This window comes from Leopardus geoffroyi, chromosome C1, assembly GCF_018350155.1.
Source record: "Leopardus geoffroyi isolate Oge1 chromosome C1, O.geoffroyi_Oge1_pat1.0, whole genome shotgun sequence".
Lineage (NCBI taxonomy): Eukaryota > Metazoa > Chordata > Mammalia > Carnivora > Felidae > Leopardus > Leopardus geoffroyi.
In genome coordinates, this window is record NC_059328.1 from 15,283,706 (window position 1) to 15,307,466 (window position 23,761).

Here is a 23,761-nt window from a genome sequence, read left to right on the forward strand (position 1 = left end):
AAGAGAATAGGATCCTAGCTAATTAAAATCAAAAGAGATCTAGACAGCAAACGTTCTATGCTGAAGCAATACTTTGACATGAAGACGCAAATGACAGCCCATCTTCTTCCAATTTTTTCAAACTCTTTTTCTTTCTGTCAGTTATCTTCTTTCATTTGATGTTTTCATGTTAGCTTTAGATTGTCTTTGGTATCTTACCAGCAGGTTGCCAATTTTCAGAACTATGGAAAGTGTATTACACAAGGAAGGCTCAAATTAGACTTGTAAATGATTTATAAATCTACTGGGCTGTAGAAGTTTCCCCTTTTACAAAAGATAATGCCACTTCCTCTATGTTCTCCAAGTTCTTCACCCTACTTAGGGTGATCAACTTTTGCTGAAAACATCTGCCAGGAGAAACCCTTTCCTCTTACCACCCATGGATTCTCAAGGGAGAGGAAAGCAGAATGTATTAAATCTTTATCACAGGATGATTTCTAGCCGTGGGTCCTCTTGATTTATTTTAGGCCTTGAGTATGGCAAACTGTTAATTCCTTTCAAGTTAGGCTTAAACAGGTAGATGCTTCTTCCCTAGAGCTAAGGATACATTGTATAAAAGATCATAAGGGACTATAGCTTCTGAAGTATCTTTATTATCATCTCTCTTATACTAAGCATCTGATAACTTTAGGAATTAAACTAGTCTCTTCCCCCTTAGTAAGCCCTCCAAGAAATAAAAAGGACTAACATCAGGACAAGTACGTAAGAATACACTGATAAATACTGTCATATAGCAAAGCATCTACTTTAAAAAAAACCACTCCCCCATAAACTCTGCAATGTAGTTATTTTATATAAGCAAGAAATAATTTTGAGAGTCCCATTCTCAGGTCGATGTTAAGTTGCGTCATAAATGTCATACTCACCTTAGTGATTTTAAGGAATTTTGAGGGGTCTAGTACCCGACTATTCTTGGCCCCCTGTACAGTGTTCCATCCACCTTCATCCACTCTCTGGACACCTGCAGGGAGAACAGGGTGAGTCAGTTTCCCACAAACTCAAGTCAGTTTGACAATGAAAGAGTGAGCAGTATTTTCAACTCAGCAGCTCCAATCAAAATCAAGGAAAAAGACAAAAGAAACTGTTAAAGCACTGCTGACAGTCTTTTTAATGCCTACAACATGAACATATTGGATAGAAAGACTGTGGAACATGCCCCACCGAGAGGAAATTAACGGATAACATGAATAGAGATTTGGTGATAGACAAAGGAGGGCCAGATCTAATGTTCATAGTTAGTTAACACTTCAGATGGAAATTATTTATTAGAAGGTTTATTTCACTTGATGGTGTTAAATGACACAGTATACTTGGATCACCACCCCCGCCCTCCAACCTGCTTCTCCAACCTATCAACTCAACTGCTCAGGCAGAAAACCCTGACTCCTGTTTCTCTCACACTTGGCACCCAATCTGTCTGTAAATCTTGTCAGTTCAACATATTCAGCATCTAGTTCTTCTTATTACTACCAACCCTACGACTTTGGTTTTCGCCAGCGACATTTCCTCGATTAATATAAAACCGTCTTCACTAGCTTCACTGCTTTCACCCTCAACTGTTTGCATCATAGCGGCCAGCAAGAGCCAAATAAAGTACAAGTCAGGTCCTATCACTTCTCTGCTTAAAACACTTCTGTTACCTCTCTTCATCTCACTCAGATAAAATCCCAAATTACTCATAAATGGCCTCCAAGCTCTGATTAATCTGGACTCCTGCCTCTCAGGCCCCATCCTCCACTACTCTCTCCCTCTGCTGAAGCCACACTGGCCTCCTTGCTGATCCCTGAAAATGCTATTTCAATGGCCTTTTACTTACAATTCCCTTTGCCTACAAACCTTCCCCCAGATGTGCCCACGGTTTCATTCCCTCATACTTGCTTCTGGTCTCTGCTCAAACACTAATCTTAGCAGGCTCCCAAACCACCCTATTTAGAATTACACCTCAGGTGCCTGAGTGGCTCAGTTGGTTAAGCATCCGTGGCTGAGGTCATGATCTCATGGTTCGTTGAGGTTGGGCCCCATGTCTGGCTCTGTGCTGACAGTGCACAGCCTGCTGTGGACCCTCTGTCTCCCTCTCTCTCTGACCCTCCCCCATTCACACGCTGTCAAAAATAAACATTTAAAAAAATAAATAAATAAAATTGCACCTTTACCCACCAAGCCTGGCATTACCCGCTTTCTCCCTCTCTGCTTTATCTTTTTCTCTAGAAAAAGTGATCGGACAAAATTACATATTTTATTTGAGTATTTATTTTCTGTCTCTCGGGTAGGATGTAAGCTACACGAAGGAAGGGACTTTACTTTGTCTCTCCTGTTAAGCAATGGGCACTTATACGTGTTGAAAGAAAGACCACCCAACTGTCTACCTCAAAGCTTTTCTGATCCTCACATACTTGATTGTCTCTGTGCTATCTGATATTACTGAGCATGGACAAACTTGTTTCTTGTTTCTTATACCCTAGTGCTCCTTCCTCTGCAGTTGTTCTTTATCTGTCAATTTCCCAAGAGTCCTCTTCTTCCTTTGGTCCTCTGTAGACATCTTCCATGGACTGGGCTCTCTATCTAGTTCAATAATGAATAAGAGTCACTACGTGAAAGGCACTGTGCTACGTACTAGGGTGAGGAAGGCGAGGAAGCATGGTGTCCCATGGAACTTAAAAGTACACTTTCTTTCCTGGAGGATTCATCTCTAATATGTTCAGTATGAGCCCTACGGTGTGTGCACCAGTTGCGAAGCTGAACCCTTGACACACAACACGTCTTGCCACCCTCACACAAATCCAAGCAACCACTATTAGATCCGTTTTACACATTAAGGGACTTGTGCAAGGTCATGCGGCCAGGATGTAGGGGAGCTGAAATGCAAACCCAGACAGTTGGCTCCAGAGTCTAGTAGGCTCTCGACCACAATACTACTACATCATCCGGCAACTTCCAGCTCACTGAACAGCAGACTGGACAGATAAGCATTCTTACTCGGATACCCTCCTGCCATCTCAAAATAAACACTGATCATTTCCCTTCTGAAAAAGGTTTCCTCTTCCGTGTTCTTAAACTCAGTCAATGGATTTTCTACTTTCTCGGGTGTAAAATGTCTTCCATTTCACCTTTCATATTTTTTTCCTATTTCTTCCTTTTAATAATTATTATTACCAGGATTTCAGCAGGAGCGACATTTCTGAGTTCAGTGTTCCCCTTTGACTCATCGTGTTAAAAGCAATAGACTTCTTTTATTTATGTACATCTAGCATGACATTACCCCTTTCTTCAAAACCTTACAATGGGACTTTAAGGTCAAAGATATCAGCTCTTAACCTGGCTCCATTCTTCCAGACAAACATTTCCCACTGATTCCGAACACTTAAATTTTGCTTCAGTCAGGTTTGTTTATGCCTCTTCACAATATATGTTTATTTTACTTTCATGACTAAGATTATTCCTTTCCTTCCCAAATATTTACCATCCACCAGGACCCAGTTCAAAGATGCCTTCCTCAAATAAAGATCTCTTCCAGCTTCCTATCTTTCTTCTCCTCCTCTGAATGTTAACAATCTTAATTGAGAATACATTTCATACTTGATAATATCTCCTACTTGCTTGACAAATGTGCCTATTAGTTTGCCTTCCTGGATAAACCGTAAGCTTTCAGAGAAAAGAAACTACATCTTCCACGTTTTTTTTATAGCCCTCACCAATACTGAGCACAGAGAAGATGCTCAAGAAAGTCCTGTTGATTACTGAAGTTAAAGTAGTCCAAGAAACCATGCTTTGTCCTGCATTCTTGGAGAAACTGCTTCACTTACCAATTACCACTCTATTGTTCAGTTTATTCTTTCTGATGTCACTTCAAACCTGAATATAGAATTCTTAAACATCTGTCCCTCAGTCTCCCAAGTTTCCCTAACATCCCAGTGGACTCCACCCCTTACCTGTTCGTCTCTTCTCTTTGGTCATGAGCTGCTGGACCTTCCTTTGCTCTTCTTGTTCTTCTATTTTAGCCTCTTTGTGAATCTGTTCGATAGTCTTAGGCCCTTGATCTGCTCTTCGAGATACCCAGTTGCACTATAAAAGGAGAAAATAACATTATCAACCAGAAAACAAAGCATGAACATAACAATTTTTTATACTTCTCACTGCTGGAAAAGTGTAAAATACATTTAAAAATCTGTACTACAACAGTTTTTCATCTAAAAACATCTAAAAATATTTTTTAAAAAATATTTTTTTTAAAAAGAGAGAGAGAGAGAGAGAGAGAGAGAGAGAGAGGCTGATTGATTCAGAGTGTGAGCAGAGGAGGGACAGAGAGAGGAAGACACAGAATCTGAAGTAGGATCCAGGCTCTGAGCTGTCAAACAGAGAGCCTGATGCGGGGCTCAAGCTCACAGACCGGGAGATCATGACCTGAGCCAAAGTCGGATGCTTAACCGATTGAGCCACCCAGGCACCCCCCAAATGTGTTTCTTAAAAATCATCTTGTGGGGCGCCTGGGTGGCTCATTTGGTTAAAGTGTCTGACTTTTTTTTTGGCTCAGGTCATAATCTCAGTTTCATGAATTCAAGCACCATGTCAGGCTCTGTGCTGGCAGCACAAAGCCTGCTTGGGATTCTCATTCTCTCTCTCCCTCTCTTTCTCCCTCCCTCCCTGTCTCTCTCTGCCCCTCCCTGACTTGTGCTGTCTTTATCTCAAAATAAATTAATTAACTACAAAAAAATCATCTTGTATATTTGTAAAGAGGAACCAGAAGAGGAATCAAGAAAGCTCAGGACTCTCTGGCCTTGACTTAATCTGAATTATTGGTACTTAGTTCGTATCCCATTCCATGGGGGTTTTAAATCAAAGATGACTAGCATTTTTCATCCTCCTATATCATAGTTCTGATATCCTACAAAAGTGCCATCTCTCTGGCCTTTGGTTATCCTATTTAGGACAAGTTGCTCCTTACAATTACACTTCTCCCTTTCCTTCCCACCATAATCCCGACAACTGATATAAGTACAAGTAGTAGAAGGCATGGGTGAAGAAGTCTTTTTTATTTATTTACATTTGTTTACATGTGCTAGAAGCGAGGATGGCAAATAGGCACAAAATTCTGATCAGCTCGTAGTGGCTTCAGTAATAAAAAGGATCGTGAGGTCACATTTAACCTTAGCAAGATAAAGAACCATCATCAATGCTATCTGGTCTGAGTACAGGGCAGGGAAGGGATAGGACCTGCATTCACATTCTCTAGTTTAGGGTCAGCTGCAGTATATTTCCTGCAGGAGTTAAAATAAGAAAGAGACAAAAGAGGTGGTAGTGGTAAACACTGCACCTGTCACGAGAAATGAGAAGCGGCAGGAGCACAAGGGGATACACAGGAAAAACAACAGAGAACAAACAGCAACATGTCCTATGAGCTGGGCACTTGACACGATCACCTCACTGAATCTGTACCACACATGTGTAATGGAGGCAACACCCCCATTTTAGAGAATAGAAATGTAAGGCTCAGGGAAATGAAATGGAATCATGTTGAAGATGAGGACTCCTGAATATTTAGTAGCCTAAGACTAAATTTAATTAACCAGTTTGAATTCAGAGTAGCGGATTTAAAAACAGCAATGTGGTTTGATAATTAGCTTAGAGGGAAGAAATGTAACAGGCAGGTGTATATGCTTCGTGTCCTTTCACACAGCTATGTCAGGGAAGTGTGTCAACTCAGGTTCTGGGAGCCTCTCCTGCAGCATTAAGTTCTTACCTATGTAAATACTAGGACACACTCTCCAACCCAATTCCTTAAAAGAGACTGGAGTAGCTGGCTTATATTTTCTTACTTACCAGCCTTAGGTCTATCACATCCTGAAGCATGAATCGAATCCTAGATGAGGTTTTTCTTTCTTTCACAATTTTCTCCATCTGATTAAAATACTGGTCCATACGTGGCTGCAAGGGGTAAAACCATTTAGTATTCCTGAGTGAGGAATTCAAGTGTAATTTTACCATACAGAATTTTTAAATGGCCTAAGGACACAACTTATAGACAAAAGGTAATGTGGTACAAATTTTAATTAAGCATCCAAAATAAAGGTTACACATTCTGAGCAGCTGGCTGTATTCCTGTGACGGATTACAGGTAAACAGAATATAAATCGAAGCATTATACTGCAGGCAGCCCCTGAATCTTCTTTAAAAGAGAGAGGTGGCTGTAGCCTTTGCCCATTTCCAACCTTCTCTGCTGAGAAAGATAAGGACAAGGGCCATACATTAGGGATGACAGAACTTTAAGCTGGACGAACTGGATTATTTATCATCTCTGAGCCACCAGACCTACCTCAGACTTCTTACCTCTGAACTTTATGTGAGTGAGAAATAAACCTCAATCTTGCATAAACCACTGATATTTGGGATTTCCTGTCACAAACAAACATAATCCCAGCTGCTTCAGAGGTTACAAAACATTTCTGACATTATTTATAGCAAACATTTCTAATTTTCCTACCCCTTATGTGGAAGGCACCATGTTATGTTTGAACCATAATATTTTTAACGGTTTCTTTTATCATGGTTAGATAGCTTTGTTGCTGATTAGAGCATAAATGTAAGAAAACTACTAGTTCTGGGGCGCCTGGGTGGCTCAGTCAGTTAAGTGTCCAACCTTGGCTCAGGTCATGATCTCATGGTTCCTGAGTTTGAGCCATGCGTCAGACTCACTGCTGTCAGCGCAGAGCCTGTTTCAGATCTTCTGTCCCCCTCTCTCTGTTCATCTCCTCCACTGGTTCTCTCTCTCTCTCTCAAAATAAACAAACTGAGAAAGAAAGAAAGAAAGAAAGAAAGAGAGAGAGAGAGAGAGAGAAAGGAAGGAAGGAAGGAAGGAAGGAAGGAAGGAAGGAAGGAAGGAAGGAAGAAAGGAAACTACTGGCTCGTCACCTCAGTAGCACCCTCCATCCCAGCCCAGCCCACAGCAGCTATTCTCCTCTTATTTCTGCCCACAATCTGTTATACAGAAAAATGGCCTGTGAAATGGTCATGCAGAAAATGGACAAGGGACAAATAATCTGAACAATTCCCAAACTGGCCTTCATCTAATCTGGGACCCTCTTCACTTCTGCCTGTGATGGAAAAGTGGTAAGGAGCTCGAGGGCCACACACTGACAGTGCGAAGGGCAAAGGAGAAAAAGCAGCAGTCCAGACCACTGGGGCAAGATGGAACACTTTTGTTGACAGTCCCAACCGAGGCCCCACTGGATGCTTCGGAGACTGTGGGCTTTTACCTTTGCTTTCTCAAAGTCCAGGTCTTTGCCTATGGTGGTGAGCAGGCGGCAGAGGCACTCCAGGGACTCCTCGTCATGGTTCTTCAGCAGCTTCACCACACAGTCATGCATGATAGCTTCAGTGAGCATCTTGAGTTTAAACAGCTCTCCAATAAACTTGATGTTACCAATGGATCTCCGCCGGGCTTTGTCCTTAGCTTCTTCTAGTTCGTCATGAAGCCTCGTCCTCTCCTCTGGCTGTTGTGTAAGGAATGACAATAGAAGCTTGGATGACAACTGTACGGTACAAGAGAGGACAGGAACACACACACTCTGACTCATGGTCTTATCCTTTGTGGGGTCAGGGATACCCTGTGAAAATCTGAAAGCAACTTTAGACCTGTTCTATTCCTCAGAAAACTAAACTACCCCCCAAAATTTGCATCCATCTCAGGAGATTTCGGGAACTCAGTGACCTCTCTGGGATCCAGGCTCTGAATTCCTATCTGGGAAGGTTTAGTTGCTCAACCATGCAGCACGAAAAAGAATAAAGCATTCCCCTGAACTTCAATACTGTATCTCCACATGAAAAAAAGGCCATAAGGCATCTACTGACATAGCAGGGAAATGTAGCCGGTTTCATGAAAATTCTATTTGGTAACACTCAGAAGCATAAGCGCACTGCTTTCCTGTGAAAATACTCACAGCACTGGCAGCCTCGAGTTCTTTCTGCTTCTTTTCAAAGACATCATCATCTGCTTTATCTTTTTCAAACTCTTTCTGGCAACGGTTCAGGAGCAGCTTCCGGAAATTCACTGTGTTACCAGGTTTGTCTGCCATGGGTACTTTCAGCTGCATCCATACAGGAAAATGCCAAAACATCAAGATTACTTAAGACATTCAATCATTTTCTCAAAATATCTATTTTATACAAAATAATGCTGACTGAACTACAGGAAAGCTTCTAAAAGAGGTACACGATTTAGCTTCAGGCAGTTTGTGTTTAATGGTAACATGTCTTAAATTTTATACAGAAAAGATATACATTCCTCTCATATAAGTGTACTGTACCTTTTATGGCTGGTTTGCCTCTAGTTGACTTTGATGTCCATGTAATATTGTAACAACTATGACTCCGCCCTTACCTAGACCTTTGTAGCTCTACAGGGTTATTACTTTTGTTTTTCTATTACCACCGTAGTTAAGTTTAAAGGTTTAAAGGAACAAACAGAAATGACATAAAGCAGGGGACAATTTCATGGCTATAGGAAAACTGTTGTGGGTAGGGTCCTTATTCTAGAAAAAAAGCAGAAGAGGGGGACCACTTTAAGGATTTTTGAGATACCTCGTCTTCAGGGGAAAGTCATAACTGTGATGCTGGTACTTCCCTGTACTATCAATACACTATGTTTACTGATTACTTTTTATGTGCCAAAAGAAAATACTAGTTTTCCAAAGGTTCAATCTAAAAAATGGCCACCTTAGAAACATTCTTTGACACACAGGAAGACCCAGACTGGACAGGGTAGAACCCTGGAGGCAGGATGTGTACAAGGTTTCCATTCAAGTCTCATAACTGCTTTCTAGTAACAGCAATAGCTGGTATCTTAAAGGTTATTTGTAACCAAACGCAGAGCCGTTCTTATAAGAAAGTGGACTGGTGCAATGACTGACTAAAATATACCATTTTTTAGATGAAATGCCCCAGAGTGTCATTCTGAACAGCTACTGTGTAACATGGCAAAATGATTTTTCTGGAATCACAAAGTGGGTCCCAAAATTCTGAATGAAATGCATGGTCTTTGCCCTAAGTTTAATGGGAGAACCTGGTAAAACACAGAACGTCCTATATTTATACTCACAAACAAGTTACTGTTACCAACCACAATGGACTTGGGAGAGCTGCTGATTCAGGCTGAATGGCTAGAGAAACTTCTTGAGAACTGAGTACTATGATGCTATACTGGGTCTGTGCTAGAACTGACGGACACTCTCCGAGAGATTCCCTATGACACATAAAAGACCATTTAACAGACCAGTTCTTCTTTTTAAGATTTTATTTTAAGGTGATCTCTATACCCGACGTAGGGCTCAAACTCACAAGCCCAAGATCAAGAGTCGCACACTCTACTGACTGAGTCAGCCAGGCACCCCAACAAGTCCGGTTCTAACCAACCAAGAGAGCAAGTGTTTCATTACACCTTCCTGCCCCCCGCCAGCAGGAAATATTAACTCAGGAAGAGGGTAAGATCACCAATTTTTTTTTTTTTTTTGACACACATTAAAAAAAAAAAAAAAAAAAAAAAAAAAAGCTAAGATGTCCTTAACTCCAAATTCAGGCCATAAAAATGCAAGTGACTACAGATCATTTCAGGCAGGCCTACTCAACAATTGCATGTGAAGGCAGGCATTTAATCAGCCTTCAAGAAAAGAAATGCTGGGGTGCCTGGGTGCCTCAAGCTGGTTAAGTGTCTGACTTCAGCTCAGGTCATGATTTCACGGACAGCTCAGAGCCTGGAGCCTGCTTTGGGTTCTGTGTCTCCCGCTCTCTCTGCCCTTCTCCCGCTCTGTCTCTGTTTCTGTCTCTCTCTCTCTCAAAAATAAAATAAACTTAAAAAAAAAAGACTAAGTTTAAAAACAAAAAAGAAAGAAAAGAAAAATGCTACATGAAAACAAAGGTTTTCCAAAGCAAAAACCAAAAGTGGACTCTATTTAGAATATACAACGATGCACTACGAAAGAGAACCAAAAAGCACATCCACAAGCAAGGTAGTATGTAATAGAACAACAACATGATATCAGGTTCCAGAACAAACTAAAACTTTAAAAAATCAGCAGAAGAAAAAACCAGCAGGTATTTCCAACTTGGTGTTTTGTTGAAACACAGAAAACCAGCCAGATCTATCCTGCTTCTTGGGATGTTTACCAGCATCACCTATATTAATACTACAGGCATAACTGGTAAGACAAAAATCACCTGGGCCACAATCTATCAGCTCTAAAGAGATGTTTCTTGTATTACAGATTGTACCATGCAGAAAATGAAGAGAATGTGGACAACAGTATAAAACTCTAAGCCACTGTCTCACGGTGAGAGGGACCAGAATGAAAATGAATCAAAAAGATTAAATAAATAAAACTTGTGACAGTTTGATTTACAGGAAACAAGTAGAAATGGCAAAAGGCAAGGGAGAGCTTCCCTATACAAAAAGTGTAAAAAGCTAAACCTTTTAGACCTTTTCCATAAGGAAGGCTATTCAAAGTTTTGGGTTAAAGAACAAAAGAGAGGGGAGCCTGGGTGGCTCAGTCAGTTAGGTGTCAGGCTCTTGATTTCAGCTCAGGTCATGATCTCACGGTTTGTGGGTTCTAGCCCTGTGTCTGATGGTGCGGAGCCTGCTTGGGATTCTCTCTTCCTCGCTCTCTCTCTGCCCCTCCCCTGCTCAGCCCCCCCCCCCCAAACTTTAAAAAAAGGATCAGAAGATATATATACTTAAAAGCAATTCTTTTCTTAAAAATGTTTATTGGGGGTGGGGGGGGGGGTGGGCAGGGGCAGAGAGAGAGGGAGAGAGAGGATCCCAAGCAGACTACGTGCTGACAAGCTTGACCCCACAAACTGTAAGATCATGACCTGAGCCGAAATCAAGAGCCGGACACCTAACTGACTGAGCCACTCCTAAAGGCAATTCTTTTAACCCAAGTTTCAGTTTCATCCTCCAGAACAAGGGAAACACAATACCTGTGTCTAACCCAGAGGACAGCTTTGAGCATCTAATGAAGTGGGTTTAGTGGAAGCACTATGTAAGTCACAGAGGATGGGATATTTGAAACACTGAACATTAAGCTTCAATCCCTTCCACTGCAAAGGAGGCATTCCAATGACTGCAGATGAGGGACATTATAAAATAGCTGTTGAAACAGGTACTTTGGAGACAGTCTTAACTCCAGCTCTGCCAGGTGACTTTGGCCAAGTTATTACTTAGCTTTACCAAACATCTATTTCTTTCTAAACGGGGATGATAACATCTTACTGGAAATTACATGAGGGCAGTTTAAGTAATGCAAATGATAGTGGCTGGCACATCATCAAGAGTCTAATAAACTAATATAGCTATATTTATACACTGGGAGCTGCATTTCACATGTTTATGATTAAAAATTCAGGGTAATCTAAATTATAGTAATGCAGATATCAAAGAAAATATATAAACAAAGTTAGCTCACCAAGTAATTAGGGAGAAAACCACAAACAGCAAGAGAAATGACCATCTGTTATCCGCAAATGAGGACAATGAGAGATTTCACATGTATAGGTCCTAAAAAGCATGATTATGCGGAAGTGTTTTAGATACGGTCAAATGAAGATACTGACAACAAACAATCAGTGGAATGAATGGCCACAGATCGGCAAGTACATTTATCTTCAAGCGGATGAATGCCCCCTGAAGACTTGTTTGGGAACATGATTTTAATGTCCTCAGGGATGATTATTAACAGGGTGGAAATATGGAAATAGGCTAACGAGAACATGTTCTCTGAGAATGGCTGGTGATGCCATTTTTTTGTTCTTGAGATGATAAATTCAACAGGATGATGACATTATTAAGTCAGCCTTGTTGTCTGCTGGACACTGACTGGTCAGAAGACCCAATGAAAATCGCTTCTCGGCCTTTTGGCTAAGATCAAGTGTAGAAGACCCAATGAAATTGTTTAGTTAGAATAGACAGGAAGAGTGAATGTCTCGGTCTGCTAGGGCTGCTATAATACCATAGAATGGGGGCTTAAACAACATTTATTTCTCACAGTTCTGGAGTTTGGAAGACTAAGACTAACGTGCCAGTAGACTCAGTTCTTAGCGAACACCCTTTTCCTGGTTTACAGACTGCTGCTTTCTCATACATCCTCAAGTGGTGGAGACAGGAACCTCTAGTATCTCTTCCTCTCCCTATAAAGGCACTAATCTCACCATGGAGGCTCCACCCTTATGACCTCATCTACACCTAATTACCTTCCAAAGGCCCCACCTACTAGTACCATCAGACAGGGTAAGGACTTGAACATATGATCTAGGGGTGTGGGACACGAACAAACAGTCTTTAACAATAGACAAGGCAGACGTCTGCAAGTGTGATTATGGATAATAGCAAAAATCAAAGGTGATGTACAACAGTGAGAAAAAGATCTCTTTAGATAACTATCATTTTCATTAAGCAGTAGTCCATGATCAAAACTAAGATAATGTGTTTTAAATGAGTTGCTTGAGGAAGTTGCTCAGGGAGTAAGGGAGTCAGGGGGAATATTTCAGTAAGGCTGTTTGGTAAGCTAGAACACTGGAGAGCACCTAAGCTTTTCATGTTTACACAATAGTAAACTGCGTGTCATCTCATATTGGGAGGAGACCTGTCCACGTACCGGTCACCCAGCAATCTTGGTTACGAATGTTGCCAGCATCAGGTAGCCATTTTCGTCAAGCAACAGGACCTGTACTGCTGCTGATAGATTTGCTAGTGTTGAGGGGAGATACTTCTTATCCCTGAAAGGATCAAACTCCTTGAGAGTCAGCAATGGCTGCCAGCAGTGTGTTAATTACAGCAGTCAAATGGAAGACTAGAAAATGAAAGGACCAGTCCCAGCAATGCTTACCATGGCCTAGGGGTCATTTTGCTCTAAAAGCATGTCCTGGTTTGAGGTAAAATATTTGAAATGACTAATGTAGCGGCACCACTATGTTAGCTCTAAAATGTGAAGGGAACAGTAACCAACCAATTGTCCCAACTATCACTCATGAGTCCACGGTGACATAGTATCCTCCATCAGTAGTTATCTCCTGACCTTAGTAAATCACCTATTGAAACTGAACGAAATACATACTCCAAAAATACTACAAACAAATCTATCAAACTGTGTCGCTGGTTAGATACATCTGAAGAGGTATACAGCGGTGAGAGATGCCCAAAAGATTCAAAAGAGTTCTGAAAGGGTAAGTCATTTCTCCTCAACGTTTCTTTAAAGCATTTTTCATCTGTTATCAGGTGAGCTGCACGTCCCTCCTCCTCCAGTTGACTCTAGCCACTTGCTGTTGCCCACGGCTGACTTTTCATGTCTGTACTTCCAGGCATTATTTCTGATGAGATTTAAGTGTGTCTCCCTTATTCCCTTAGTGACTCTTCCTATACTCAATCCTGCCATTCTTTGCATGTCTTGCTTTAAAGCACTTGAGCAGTGGCAATATGAAACTTCTGCAAATGGTATAACAGGACACAGAACGCTCAAAAATCTGCCCTCAGTGCCTACCTTTATAGCTGAGGTATACATGCCTACCGGAGCAAAGATAAAAAGTAAAAAAAAGAAACAATACAGACGTTGGGCATATAATAAACTCAAGTTGTTATTCTTTCATTCATGCATTTACCCACTTATCCCCAATGTATGTCTGAGAGTCTATGATGTGGCCAGGAACCATTCTAGACACTGGGAATTTAGCAGTGAAAAAACAAAAAAAGCAGCAACAAAAAACCCAGAAAAAGTACCTCTCCTTAGGAGTTTACATGCTAATGGGGTTTTTGAGATGTGGATTTGATTTGAATTATGATTAAAAGAAAAACACAGGCATTTAAAATTACCAACAATCCAACTAAAATTTTTATTTAACTCCAGATTTAGATAGAGGATGTTTTCTCTTATCTACTCTTCCCCATTTGCCATTCTGAACGGTCCTCATCCTAAAAGAAGTACTGAATTCTAGTTAAATGCTGTGCAGTTTGTAAAGGGAGTTCTGTGGGTCTTTCAGTCATTCCTGGTTGAACTAGTGAAAGCAGCGGCAAATTCCACAGGCACCGTTTCCTATCTCTTATGATGCCCTTACGCCTGATGTGCCAGAGGTTTACAGCTGTGAGGAGCAGGCAGCTGTGTACATGTATAAATGTGTCTGTGGAAATAATAAAGGTGGCATTTACAGAGTAACTTGGGAAAATCAAAACTATTACATCAATTTCCTCTGTAAATCTAAAGAATTTCTTGCTTAAAAGCCTATCCTTTAGGGCATCATGGAAAACTGACACAACAGAACTGCCTTCTCTAGCCCTCACCTACATAAGTACTACAAAGTCACATTTTACATGGAGGTGTGTGATCCATGTAAATGACATGGAGGCCGAAAAAAGGTTTAAAAACTGCTCAAAACTGAGAACAAGTATTCTCTTAAATCTTAAAATCTCAAAAATCTGGGCCAGGTTTCCCAACCTTGGCCCTCATGACATTGAGGGTAGGATAATTCTTTGTTGTGAGGGCTGTCTTGTACACTGTAAGATGGTTAGGCATGCTGAGCCTTTGCCTACTAAGATGCCAGCAGCCATAACCAAAAATGTCTCTAGGTATTGTCCAACGTCCCCTGAAGAACAAAACCACCCCTGGTTGAGGACCACTGATCTAGTCCATTGTTTAAGATTCTACCATTTAATACTCGAAACCTTTAGAAGAATAAAAGCCCTACTTAGGCAATTTCCTAACTTTCAGAGGAATTAGTGAAGAGGGATGACAGAATGGTTGTGAAGATCAAATGAGTCAGACATAACAGGTTAGCATATTCCGCAAAAAAAAAAAAAAAAAAAAAAATACTGCTATTATTCCCACTACTCCACACTCTTACTACTCATGGCTATACTGTATGACTGGGTAGATAACCATAACCAGATTCTATTATTTGGAATGACCAACACTGATGATTCAGGACAAGTGCCATAGGTCTACATGTTTCTTACAATCATGAATCAGGCAAAAAAGACTTTGCAATTTAACCTGTCTTGATAATACACACTGACAGTGATAATCGAGGTACTTAAATAACTCAATGAGTACAGTGGACAGAAAGAGAGCACTTCCCCTAGATGAAAGTTTTATTTTTTATTCACTGTCTTCAATTTCTCTTATTCCATTGGGAGGTGTCATTTCTCAAACTAATGATTATCATGAAAACAAATAACAAACCCAAAATAGTGCCCGTGGTCAAGAAAGTCTGGAAAATATTCCATGGAGTAGATCCTTCTTCTTTGATTTCACAAGAAACATCAGAATAGTAAATGGAAAGACATTTGCTTTAATTGGCCTTAGTGAGACATATTAACATTTTGATTTTGGACAACATTGGCCCAAAGATGCATATGCCATCTTAAAAAAATAATTGGCTAAGGGGTGCCTGGGTGGCTCAGTCAGTTGAGCATCTGACTTCGGCTCAGGTAATGATATTGCAGTCTGTGAGTTCGAGCCCCGTGTCGGGCTGTGTGCTGACAGCACAGAGCCTGGAGCCTGCTTCGGATTCTGTGGCTCCCTCTCTCTCTGCCCCTCCCCAGTTCATGCTCTGTCTCTCTCTGTCAAAAATAAATAAACATTGGCTAAACTCCATTTCATTCCTTACAGCATATAAAATAATATGGTGCACATTTAAGTATTTATCACCCAACTTTGTTAAATCTTAGTATTTTTCCATATTTGCTTTAGATCTTTTATTTATTTATTTTTTTAAATCAAAGCCTTTTATTTTTCAGACAGAGAGAGACAGAGCATGAGCTAGAGAGGAGCAGAAGACAGAGGGAGACACAGAATCCAAAGCAGGCTCCAGGCCCTGAGCTGTCAGCACAGAGCCCGACGTGGGGCTCAAACACACGAACTGCGAGAGATCATGACCTAAGCCGAAGTTGGACGCCCAACTGGCTGAGCCACCTTGGCGCCCCTAGATCTTTTACTTTTTTTTTTTTTTCAACGTTTATTTATTTTTGGGACAGAGAGAGACAGAGCATGAACGGGGGAGGGGCAGAGAGAGAGGGAGACACAGAATCGGAAACAGACTCCAGGCTCTGAGCCATCAGCCCAGAGCCTGACGCGGGGCTCAAACTCACAGACCGTGAGATTGTGACCTGGCTGAAGTCGGACGCTTAACCGACTGCGCCACCCAGGCGCCCCAAGATCTTTTACTTTTTAAGAAACATTGGAGTAAAGCTCTAGGGCACAAAGAATTTTATTATTTTGCTCTATCGCTTCTTTTTATTTTGCGTTTAATGATTTAAGTTTTAGCTCAATGAATTGTGACAAAACAAACTCACATGCACACCACCAGGCATAGCACCAGGTCAAGAAATAGAACACTGACAATCTCCAAGAGCCCTATTTGAAGTTTTCTTCCAAAACAGTACTATCTCCCAGCCCCCATTATCCTGTAGTTTATAATAACTACTTTTCCTTGTTTTACTGCCTAAACATGCATCCCCACACATCAGAGTTTATTTTTATTACATTTTTGAATTTTTTTTTTTTAATTTTTTTTTTTTTGAACGTTTATTTATTTTTGGGACAGAGAGAGACAGAGCATGAACGGGGGAGGGGCAGAGAGAGAGGGAGACACAGAATCGGAAACAGGCTCCAGGCTCTGAGCCATCAGCCCAGAGCCTGACGCGGGGCTCGAACTCACGGACCGCGAGATCGTGACCTGGCTGAAGTCGGACGCTCAACCGACTGCGCCACCCAGGCGCCCCCATTTTTGAATTTTAAATAAACAAATCACACACACAATATGTTATTTCTTTAGGGACTGGCTTCTCTTGCTAAAGTTTATTCTTGTGAGATCCATCCATGTGTATTTAGTCACAGTTTCATGTTCACTGCGCTACTATGAACATTGTTTCAAAGTTTTTATCCATTATGAAAAATGCTACCCACATTTTTGCATATGTTGCCTAGTATATAAGAAATGTACATTTATTGTTTGTCAGTTGGATACATACTTAAGAATGGAAATGTTTGTTAAAGCAGAAAAATAACTTCAGCTTTTACAGCTGAGCCCTTCTTACCCCTTACATTCCCACCAGCAGTGCTTGAGTTCCTGGTGACTCACGTATTTGCCAACTCTGGGAAGATTAGCCATCTGGAGTTAATGCGTAGTTTTAGATCTAGTTGGTTAATGTCATTATGTTTGTTGGTATTATCTGAATGGCTTTTGGTGAAATGTAGATTTCAGTCTATTGTCCATTTAAAAAAGTTATTCTCTTAATGATTTCTATTAGCTTGGGGAAAAATCTAATATACATCCTTTACTGGATTTTTGTAATTATCTTTTCCTAATAAGTGATCTATATTTTTATTCCCTTAATGATATCTTTTGAAGGAAACATGTTAATTTTAATGTAGTCCAATTTACCAGTCTTTTATTTTGTACACAGTGACAATTGTGTCCTAAGAAACCTACATATTATTCTTTTTAATATCTACCCCCCACCCTGGTTACTTTTTATCTTTTGTTGTAAGTAGCTTTACAATAACCAGTCTAAATGTTTTCCTTCCTTCTTACCTTTTATTTATTTTTAAATTCATGCTTGAGGTTTAGAGTAAATCACTTCAATCCGTGGCTTTAACATCTCAGCACTTGTAAAAAATTTCTCAGCCATTTTCTTCAACTATTGCTTTTTTCCCACTCTATCCTCTCTCCCTTTGGGACTCGAAGTAATGCAAAGTTTGAGCTTCTTGAATTTTCTCCATTGTTTACCTTCCCTTCTGTATTTTTCTCTTTTTTTGTATTTCTGTACTTCATTCTGGATTCTACAGACTCATCTTCTACTTCATAATTCTTTTCTTCAGCTGTATCTGATCTAGGGCTATTAAACCAATCCATTAAGTTCTGAATTTTATTATAATATATATTCAGTTCTGGCATCTCTATTTAGTTCTTTGAAACTTTCTCATTCTCTGTTGAAAATTTCAACCTGTCTTTATCACCTTGAACATAATGAGTACAGTTATGTAATGTCTGTGCCTGATAAAGCCAGTATCTGGAGGCCCTGTGGGACATTTGTTTGTTGCTGGTTCTCATTCATGGTGCCTTTTTCCCTTGTGAGATTTATTATTTCTAACTATGTGCTGGATACCTTATTTGAAAAACTGTTCATAGAAATAATTGAAGACTAAGAAGATAATTTCTAAAAAGGATTCATGCTTGCTTCTTCCAGGTACCTAGCAGGCACTAACACTCTGAAATCACTATAATCGAAATTCCAGGACTGAGATCATTTGATGTTGAGCTACATACAGTACTTGTGAGACCAGGTCAATTTCTGATCCAACTGTTTCAAGCATGCAGTCCTTTGGAATCCCAACCTAAAATACAGGATTTACTGGAGCCTCTTCAGCCACTCTTCTGGTGAGTGCTGGTCCCAAATTCTGTCCTCCTAGCCCAACAAGTCTATGAAAAACAAGTTTTTCAAGATGTTTAGTTGCCTCTTCTAGGGGACATTTTACTAAATGTTTCCATTTTCTTTGGATTTCTACCTTTTTTAAGACTTTAGCCTTAGTAATTCTTTTATTTTAATGTTCAATTATTTTGAGAGAGAAAGAGCACGTGCACACACACATGAGCAGGGGAAGGGGAAGGGAAAGAGGGAGAGAGAATCCCAAGCCCAGAGCCTAATGTGGGGCTCAATCCTACAAACCATGAGATCATGACCTGAACTAAAATTGAGTTGGCACACTCAACCAACTGAGCCACACAGGCGCCCCAGTCTTAGTAATTCTTTATGTCATTTAACTCTCTGATGCCTTCAAGATTTTTAAATATTTTGTTAACAAACTTTTCTAATTGTTGTCACCCATGGAATGTTGGTCTGGATCACCTAACTTATCAAAACTAGAAGCCCTAATACTAACTTCTGAATACTTTTCCTTAATCTTACTTCCTTTTCTCTCTTACCTTGAATTTGATGTTTGGTATCTCCATTTGGTATAGTTTTATTATATATGTATTTCATATGAACAAGTTTCATTTTGCATATTATAAAAAATTACTGAATGTCATACTGTTATTCAATACTATTTTTGGGGTTGACACATGCTAATACCATTTAGTATTAGTTCATTAATTTTAACTGCTATGTATATATATTATTCAAATCCACTGACCAAATAAATTGTGGTGTACTATAATATACTGTCTTGTTTAGGCGTATTTCAGTTATTTCCTATTATTCATTGTTAAAATCAATAAAAAATATTATTTAAAAAGATGGCTTGTGTACATTTGGTCATTTCTCTGGGGTATATACCAAGAAGTAAATTCTTTTTTTTTTTTTTTTAATTTTTTTTTTTTTTCAACGTTTATTTATTTTTGGGACAGAGAGAGGCAGAGCATGAACGGGGGAGGGGCAGAGAGAGAGGGAGACACAGAATCGGAAACAGGCTCCAGGCTCTGAGCCATCAGCCCAGAGCCTGATGCGGGGCTCGAACTCACGGACCTCGAGATTGTGACCTGGCTGAAGTCGGACGCCCAACCGACTGCGCCACCCAGGCGCCCCCCAAGAAGTAAATTCTTGAGGAATAGAATATGCCCATCTTCAACATTACTGTCTAAATACTCACCAAAGTGAAAGTGTATTTAACTCTCAACACTTTTAAATTATTTCATTTTTTAAAATTGTAACAAGTGTGACTTGTACAGAATTGTGGTTTACTTGTCATTTCCCAAATCATGAACAACACTGAATATCTTTTGTTAAGTTCATCAGCCAATGGATTTTCATTTCTATAAAATGCCCATTTTTTTTTTAACGGGGCTATTTTATATCTTTTCTCCTTAATTCTATATAATAACATTTTATCAGTTACGTGTATTCCAAATAGATCTCCCATGCTGTGGCTTTATCTTTCTATTTTACGTATGGTATCATTTGCTGCACACCAATGACTGCAAATTTTAACAAATTTGATACTATTTTCCTATTACTCACTTTGAATCCTAATCTCACTTTGAATCCCCACTCAAAACTTGATGAAGATAGTCTCCTCAATTTCCTCCTAAAATATTAGTCTAATTTATTATTTAGACTTTCATTATTCATCTGATATTTAAATTTTCTATGTAGTAGGAACCATTGAGTCCATTCTCATTGCCCCCTTTTATTTCAGGCCCTCAGTATCGCAAAAGTGTATCAGCTATGATATTGAAGTCAGGACAGTGGTTTACCTTTAAGAAAGAGGGAAGGATACAGTTTTATTTATTGACCAGGGTGGTAGGTACGTATGCTCACTTTGTTGAAATAACACTGAGCTATACACTAATAATTTGTATGCTCTTTCTACAGGCGCTAAAGCTAGCTTGTGGTGGTTTGTAAGAGTCAGCTATTTGGTAGAAATTTTGTGAGTTAACTGTCAAACTGTCCCTGGCTTAAAATCAGCCATGAAGAAATCATATCATTAAATTTTACAAAAGTAACAAATAAGGAATTTTTCTTTTCCCAAATACCATGTATGCTATATTTCTTTTTTCCAAGTTTTTTTGTTATTTTTTAATTTTTAAAAATTTATTTATTTTAGGGGGGGAGGGAGGGAGAGAGAGAGAGAGAGAGGGAGGGAAGGTGAGCAGAGGAGGGGAAGAGAGAGAGGGAGACACAACAGAAACAGGCTCTAGGCTCTGAGCTGTCAGCACAGAACCCAACATGTGACTCGAACTCACAAACTGAGATCATGACCTGAGCGGAAATTGGACGTCCAACTGATTGAGCCACCCAGGCGTCAGACCCCCCCGAATTTTTTTTTTTGAGAGAGAGAGAGAGAGAGAGAGTGAGAGAGCGCACGAGTAGGGGAGGGACAGAGAAAAAGGGAGACACAGAAACCAAAGCAGACTCCAGGCTCTGAGCTGTCAGCACAGAGCCTGACTCAGGGCTCGAACTCAGATTGTGAGATCATAACCTAAGCCGAAGTCGGACGCTTAACTGACTGAGTCACCCAGAAGCCCCTGTCTGTTACATTTCAATAAAAAATGTTTAGGGGCGCTTGGATGGTTCAGTCACTTAAACATTCAACTCTTGAGTTCAGCTCAGGTCATGGTCTCATGGTTTGCGAGTTCAAGCCCCACATCTGGCGCTCTGCTGTCAGTGCAGAGGCCACTTTGGATCCTCTGTCCCCCTCTCTCTCTGCCTGCTGGCTTTACTCTCTCACAAATAAAACTTAAATAAAAAGTTAACGTAACTTAAAAAAAGTTTTAAAAAATATATCCTTTGGTTAATGATATAACTCTGGGGGAATTTATGCTAAAAAAGTAAAAGCTTCAGCATGTAATGATAAATATACTTTGGTGTTTATTGCAGCACTGCTTGTGGGTGCAAGAAAACCCCCAAAACCAAAAAACTAGAAACAACAGGGGGTAAAAGAGGAGGGAGAGAGAGAAAAAGGCTGGAAAACTTATGGTATACATATATTTTGAAATATTATGCAACTACTAACAAAGTATGAGTAAAATCTATCTTAGTGACCTAGGGATATGCACAAACATATTAAGTGGAAAAAAAAGGAAACTGCAAAAAATACATATATAATTTAATACAAACCCAAAAGTATTTTCTTTATACATAGGCCTATGTTTTTATATAGTTTTATGAACATAAATAAGATCGTGGACGTACACATCCATGCCATTCCCACTGACTGCCTTGGGAAGGGAAGTGTAACTGGTGGGGCTGCAAGAAAAGAGTAGTACCTTTTTCTGTGAATACTTCTATATTGCTGAACTTATTCTAAGAAGTTATTTTTTAATTTAAGATAATCCAGTAAAGTTTAACCAATATTATTATTATTATTTTTTTTTAATTTTTTTTTTTTCAACGTTTATTTATTTTTGGGACAGAGAGAGACAGAGCATGAACGGGGGAGGGGCAGAGAGAGAGGGAGACACAGAATCGGAAACAGGCTCCAGGCTCTGAGCCATCAGCCCAGAGCCCGACGCGGGGCTCGAACTCACGGACCGCGAGATCGTGACCTGGCTGAAGTCGGACGCTTAACCGACTGCGCCACCCAGGCGCCCCTAACCAATATTATTTTTAAAAGAGTGAATCATAACAAAATTCACAGAAGTAGTTGGCTTATCTATAATTTCTTCCTATTTTTTTTTTAATTTTTTTTTCAACGTTTATTTATTTTTGGGACAGAGAGAGACAGAGCATGAACGAGGGAGGGGCAGAGAGAGAGGGAGACACAGAATCGGAAACAGGCTCCAGGCTCTGAGCCATCAGCCCAGAGCCTGACGTGGGGCTCGAACTCACGGACCGCGAGATCGCGACCTGGCTGAAGTCGGACGCTTAACAGACTGCACCACCCAGGCGCCCCTTTTTCTTTCTTTTTTTTTTTTTTTAACGTTTATTTATTTTTGGGACAGAGAGAGACAGAGCATGAACGGGGGAGGGGCAGAGAGAGAGGGAGACACAGAATCGGAAACAGGCTCCAGGCTCTGAGCCATCAGCCCAGAGCCTGACGCGAATTTCTTCCTATTTTAATCTAACTTCTATTATTGCCAGGCTTTTTCAAAGGCTATTTTCATCAAGGATACTCTTCTATTAAAAAATCATTAACGATCCTTCACTGCCTATAGGAGTAAATCTGAAATTAGTAAGGAGCACTAAAATATGAGCCAGGAGATCTGGGATCTAGTCTTACTTCTAATGAGGGACCATGAGATGTCAAGGCAGCCACATGGAAAATGAGAGGCGCGAGATGGAGAATTAGTTTGCTTTCAGATAACTACGGTACGGCACACGTTCAAAGGCAATATGGCAAGTGATTGAATAATCCTAGACTAGGATTCTAGTACTGCCACTTACTAGTTGTGTGACCTTAAGCATGTTATTTATCCTTTATTAAGCCTCAGTTTCTAATTCAGTAAGGTGGGGCTACTAATATTGACCTTTTTCAGGGTTATAAGAACCATTAAAAATAATATATATAAAGCATCTACCCATAATGTAACCCAGTAGCTGCTGAACAGATGGTTTCTGTTATTATAAATCATCCTCATTCTACAGATAGCATTTCAGGACCTTTACAACCACCAATATATTTTTGAATTATTTAAGAATTACTACAGGTCAAATACTGAGCTAGGAACTTTACATACACCATCTCATTATGTTTTTTTATTAATAAATTCACTTTATTATTAAATATTATCATTATAATAGCCTCAGATTGTATGACTTAATCTTATTTTATGGATTAAAAACTGAGGCTAAGGTTATGTAATTTCATAAAGTTACAAAGTTTGTAACAGTTCACTATAGTTTATTACAAAGTTTGCAACTTGCAGAGTAGGAAGTCAAATTTAAAATTTAAAGTCAGAACCATGAGACTCAAAGCCTGTGTCTGTGACAGCTATGCCACGTGCTGCCTCAGATGTGAGCTCTTCTGGCTCTATCCTTGCCCCCTCCCCCGCCTCAGGCCCAACTTGAACTCTACCTGTTTTATAAGTCTGTCAGTCTACCACCAACATAGTCATTTCATTTTTGTCCTACTTAATTTTTCAGTCTAGACCATCCATTCAGGCATCGACATATTGCAACATCACAGAATATGCTGTAAGTGATTTTTTTTTTTCCTGCTAATGGTGGGTTTTTTTTCAATATGAATTTTAAATTCCTTAAAGACAGAAGAGATAACCTTTCCAAGTCATAACAAACTTACCTACCTCTGGT

At 39.9% G+C, this 23,761-nt stretch overlaps 1 protein-coding gene and 1 long non-coding RNA gene across 45 annotated transcripts in view; one reads left to right on the forward strand and one right to left on the reverse strand.

Moving 5' to 3' along the window:
* The window catches only part of EIF4G3 (eukaryotic translation initiation factor 4 gamma 3), a 318,997-nt gene that overhangs the window by 40,167 nt on the left and 255,069 nt on the right, over nucleotides 1–23,761 (reverse strand). For 24 of the 44 annotated variants that reach the window (XM_045475990.1, XM_045475978.1, XM_045475974.1 and 21 more), the window contains 5 exons: nucleotides 7,974–8,120; nucleotides 7,290–7,565; nucleotides 5,857–5,961; nucleotides 3,969–4,101; nucleotides 906–1,000 (listed from right to left, as the gene is read on the reverse strand). In XM_045475990.1, the coding sequence (XP_045331946.1) occupies nucleotides 906–1,000; nucleotides 3,969–4,101; nucleotides 5,857–5,961; nucleotides 7,290–7,565; nucleotides 7,974–8,120 (756 nt within the window). Of the gene's footprint in view, nucleotides 1–905; nucleotides 1,001–3,968; nucleotides 4,102–5,856; nucleotides 5,962–7,289; nucleotides 7,566–7,973; nucleotides 8,121–23,761 lie in introns of those variants that run through there. The other 20 variants (XM_045475993.1, XM_045475992.1, XM_045475991.1 and 17 more) reach the window with 2 other exon arrangements.
* On the forward strand, nucleotides 12,317–23,644 carry LOC123597333. Its single transcript, XR_006712084.1, has 3 exons — nucleotides 12,317–12,421; nucleotides 18,260–18,450; nucleotides 23,594–23,644. It is a non-coding gene; the product is annotated as an uncharacterized LOC123597333 (long non-coding RNA).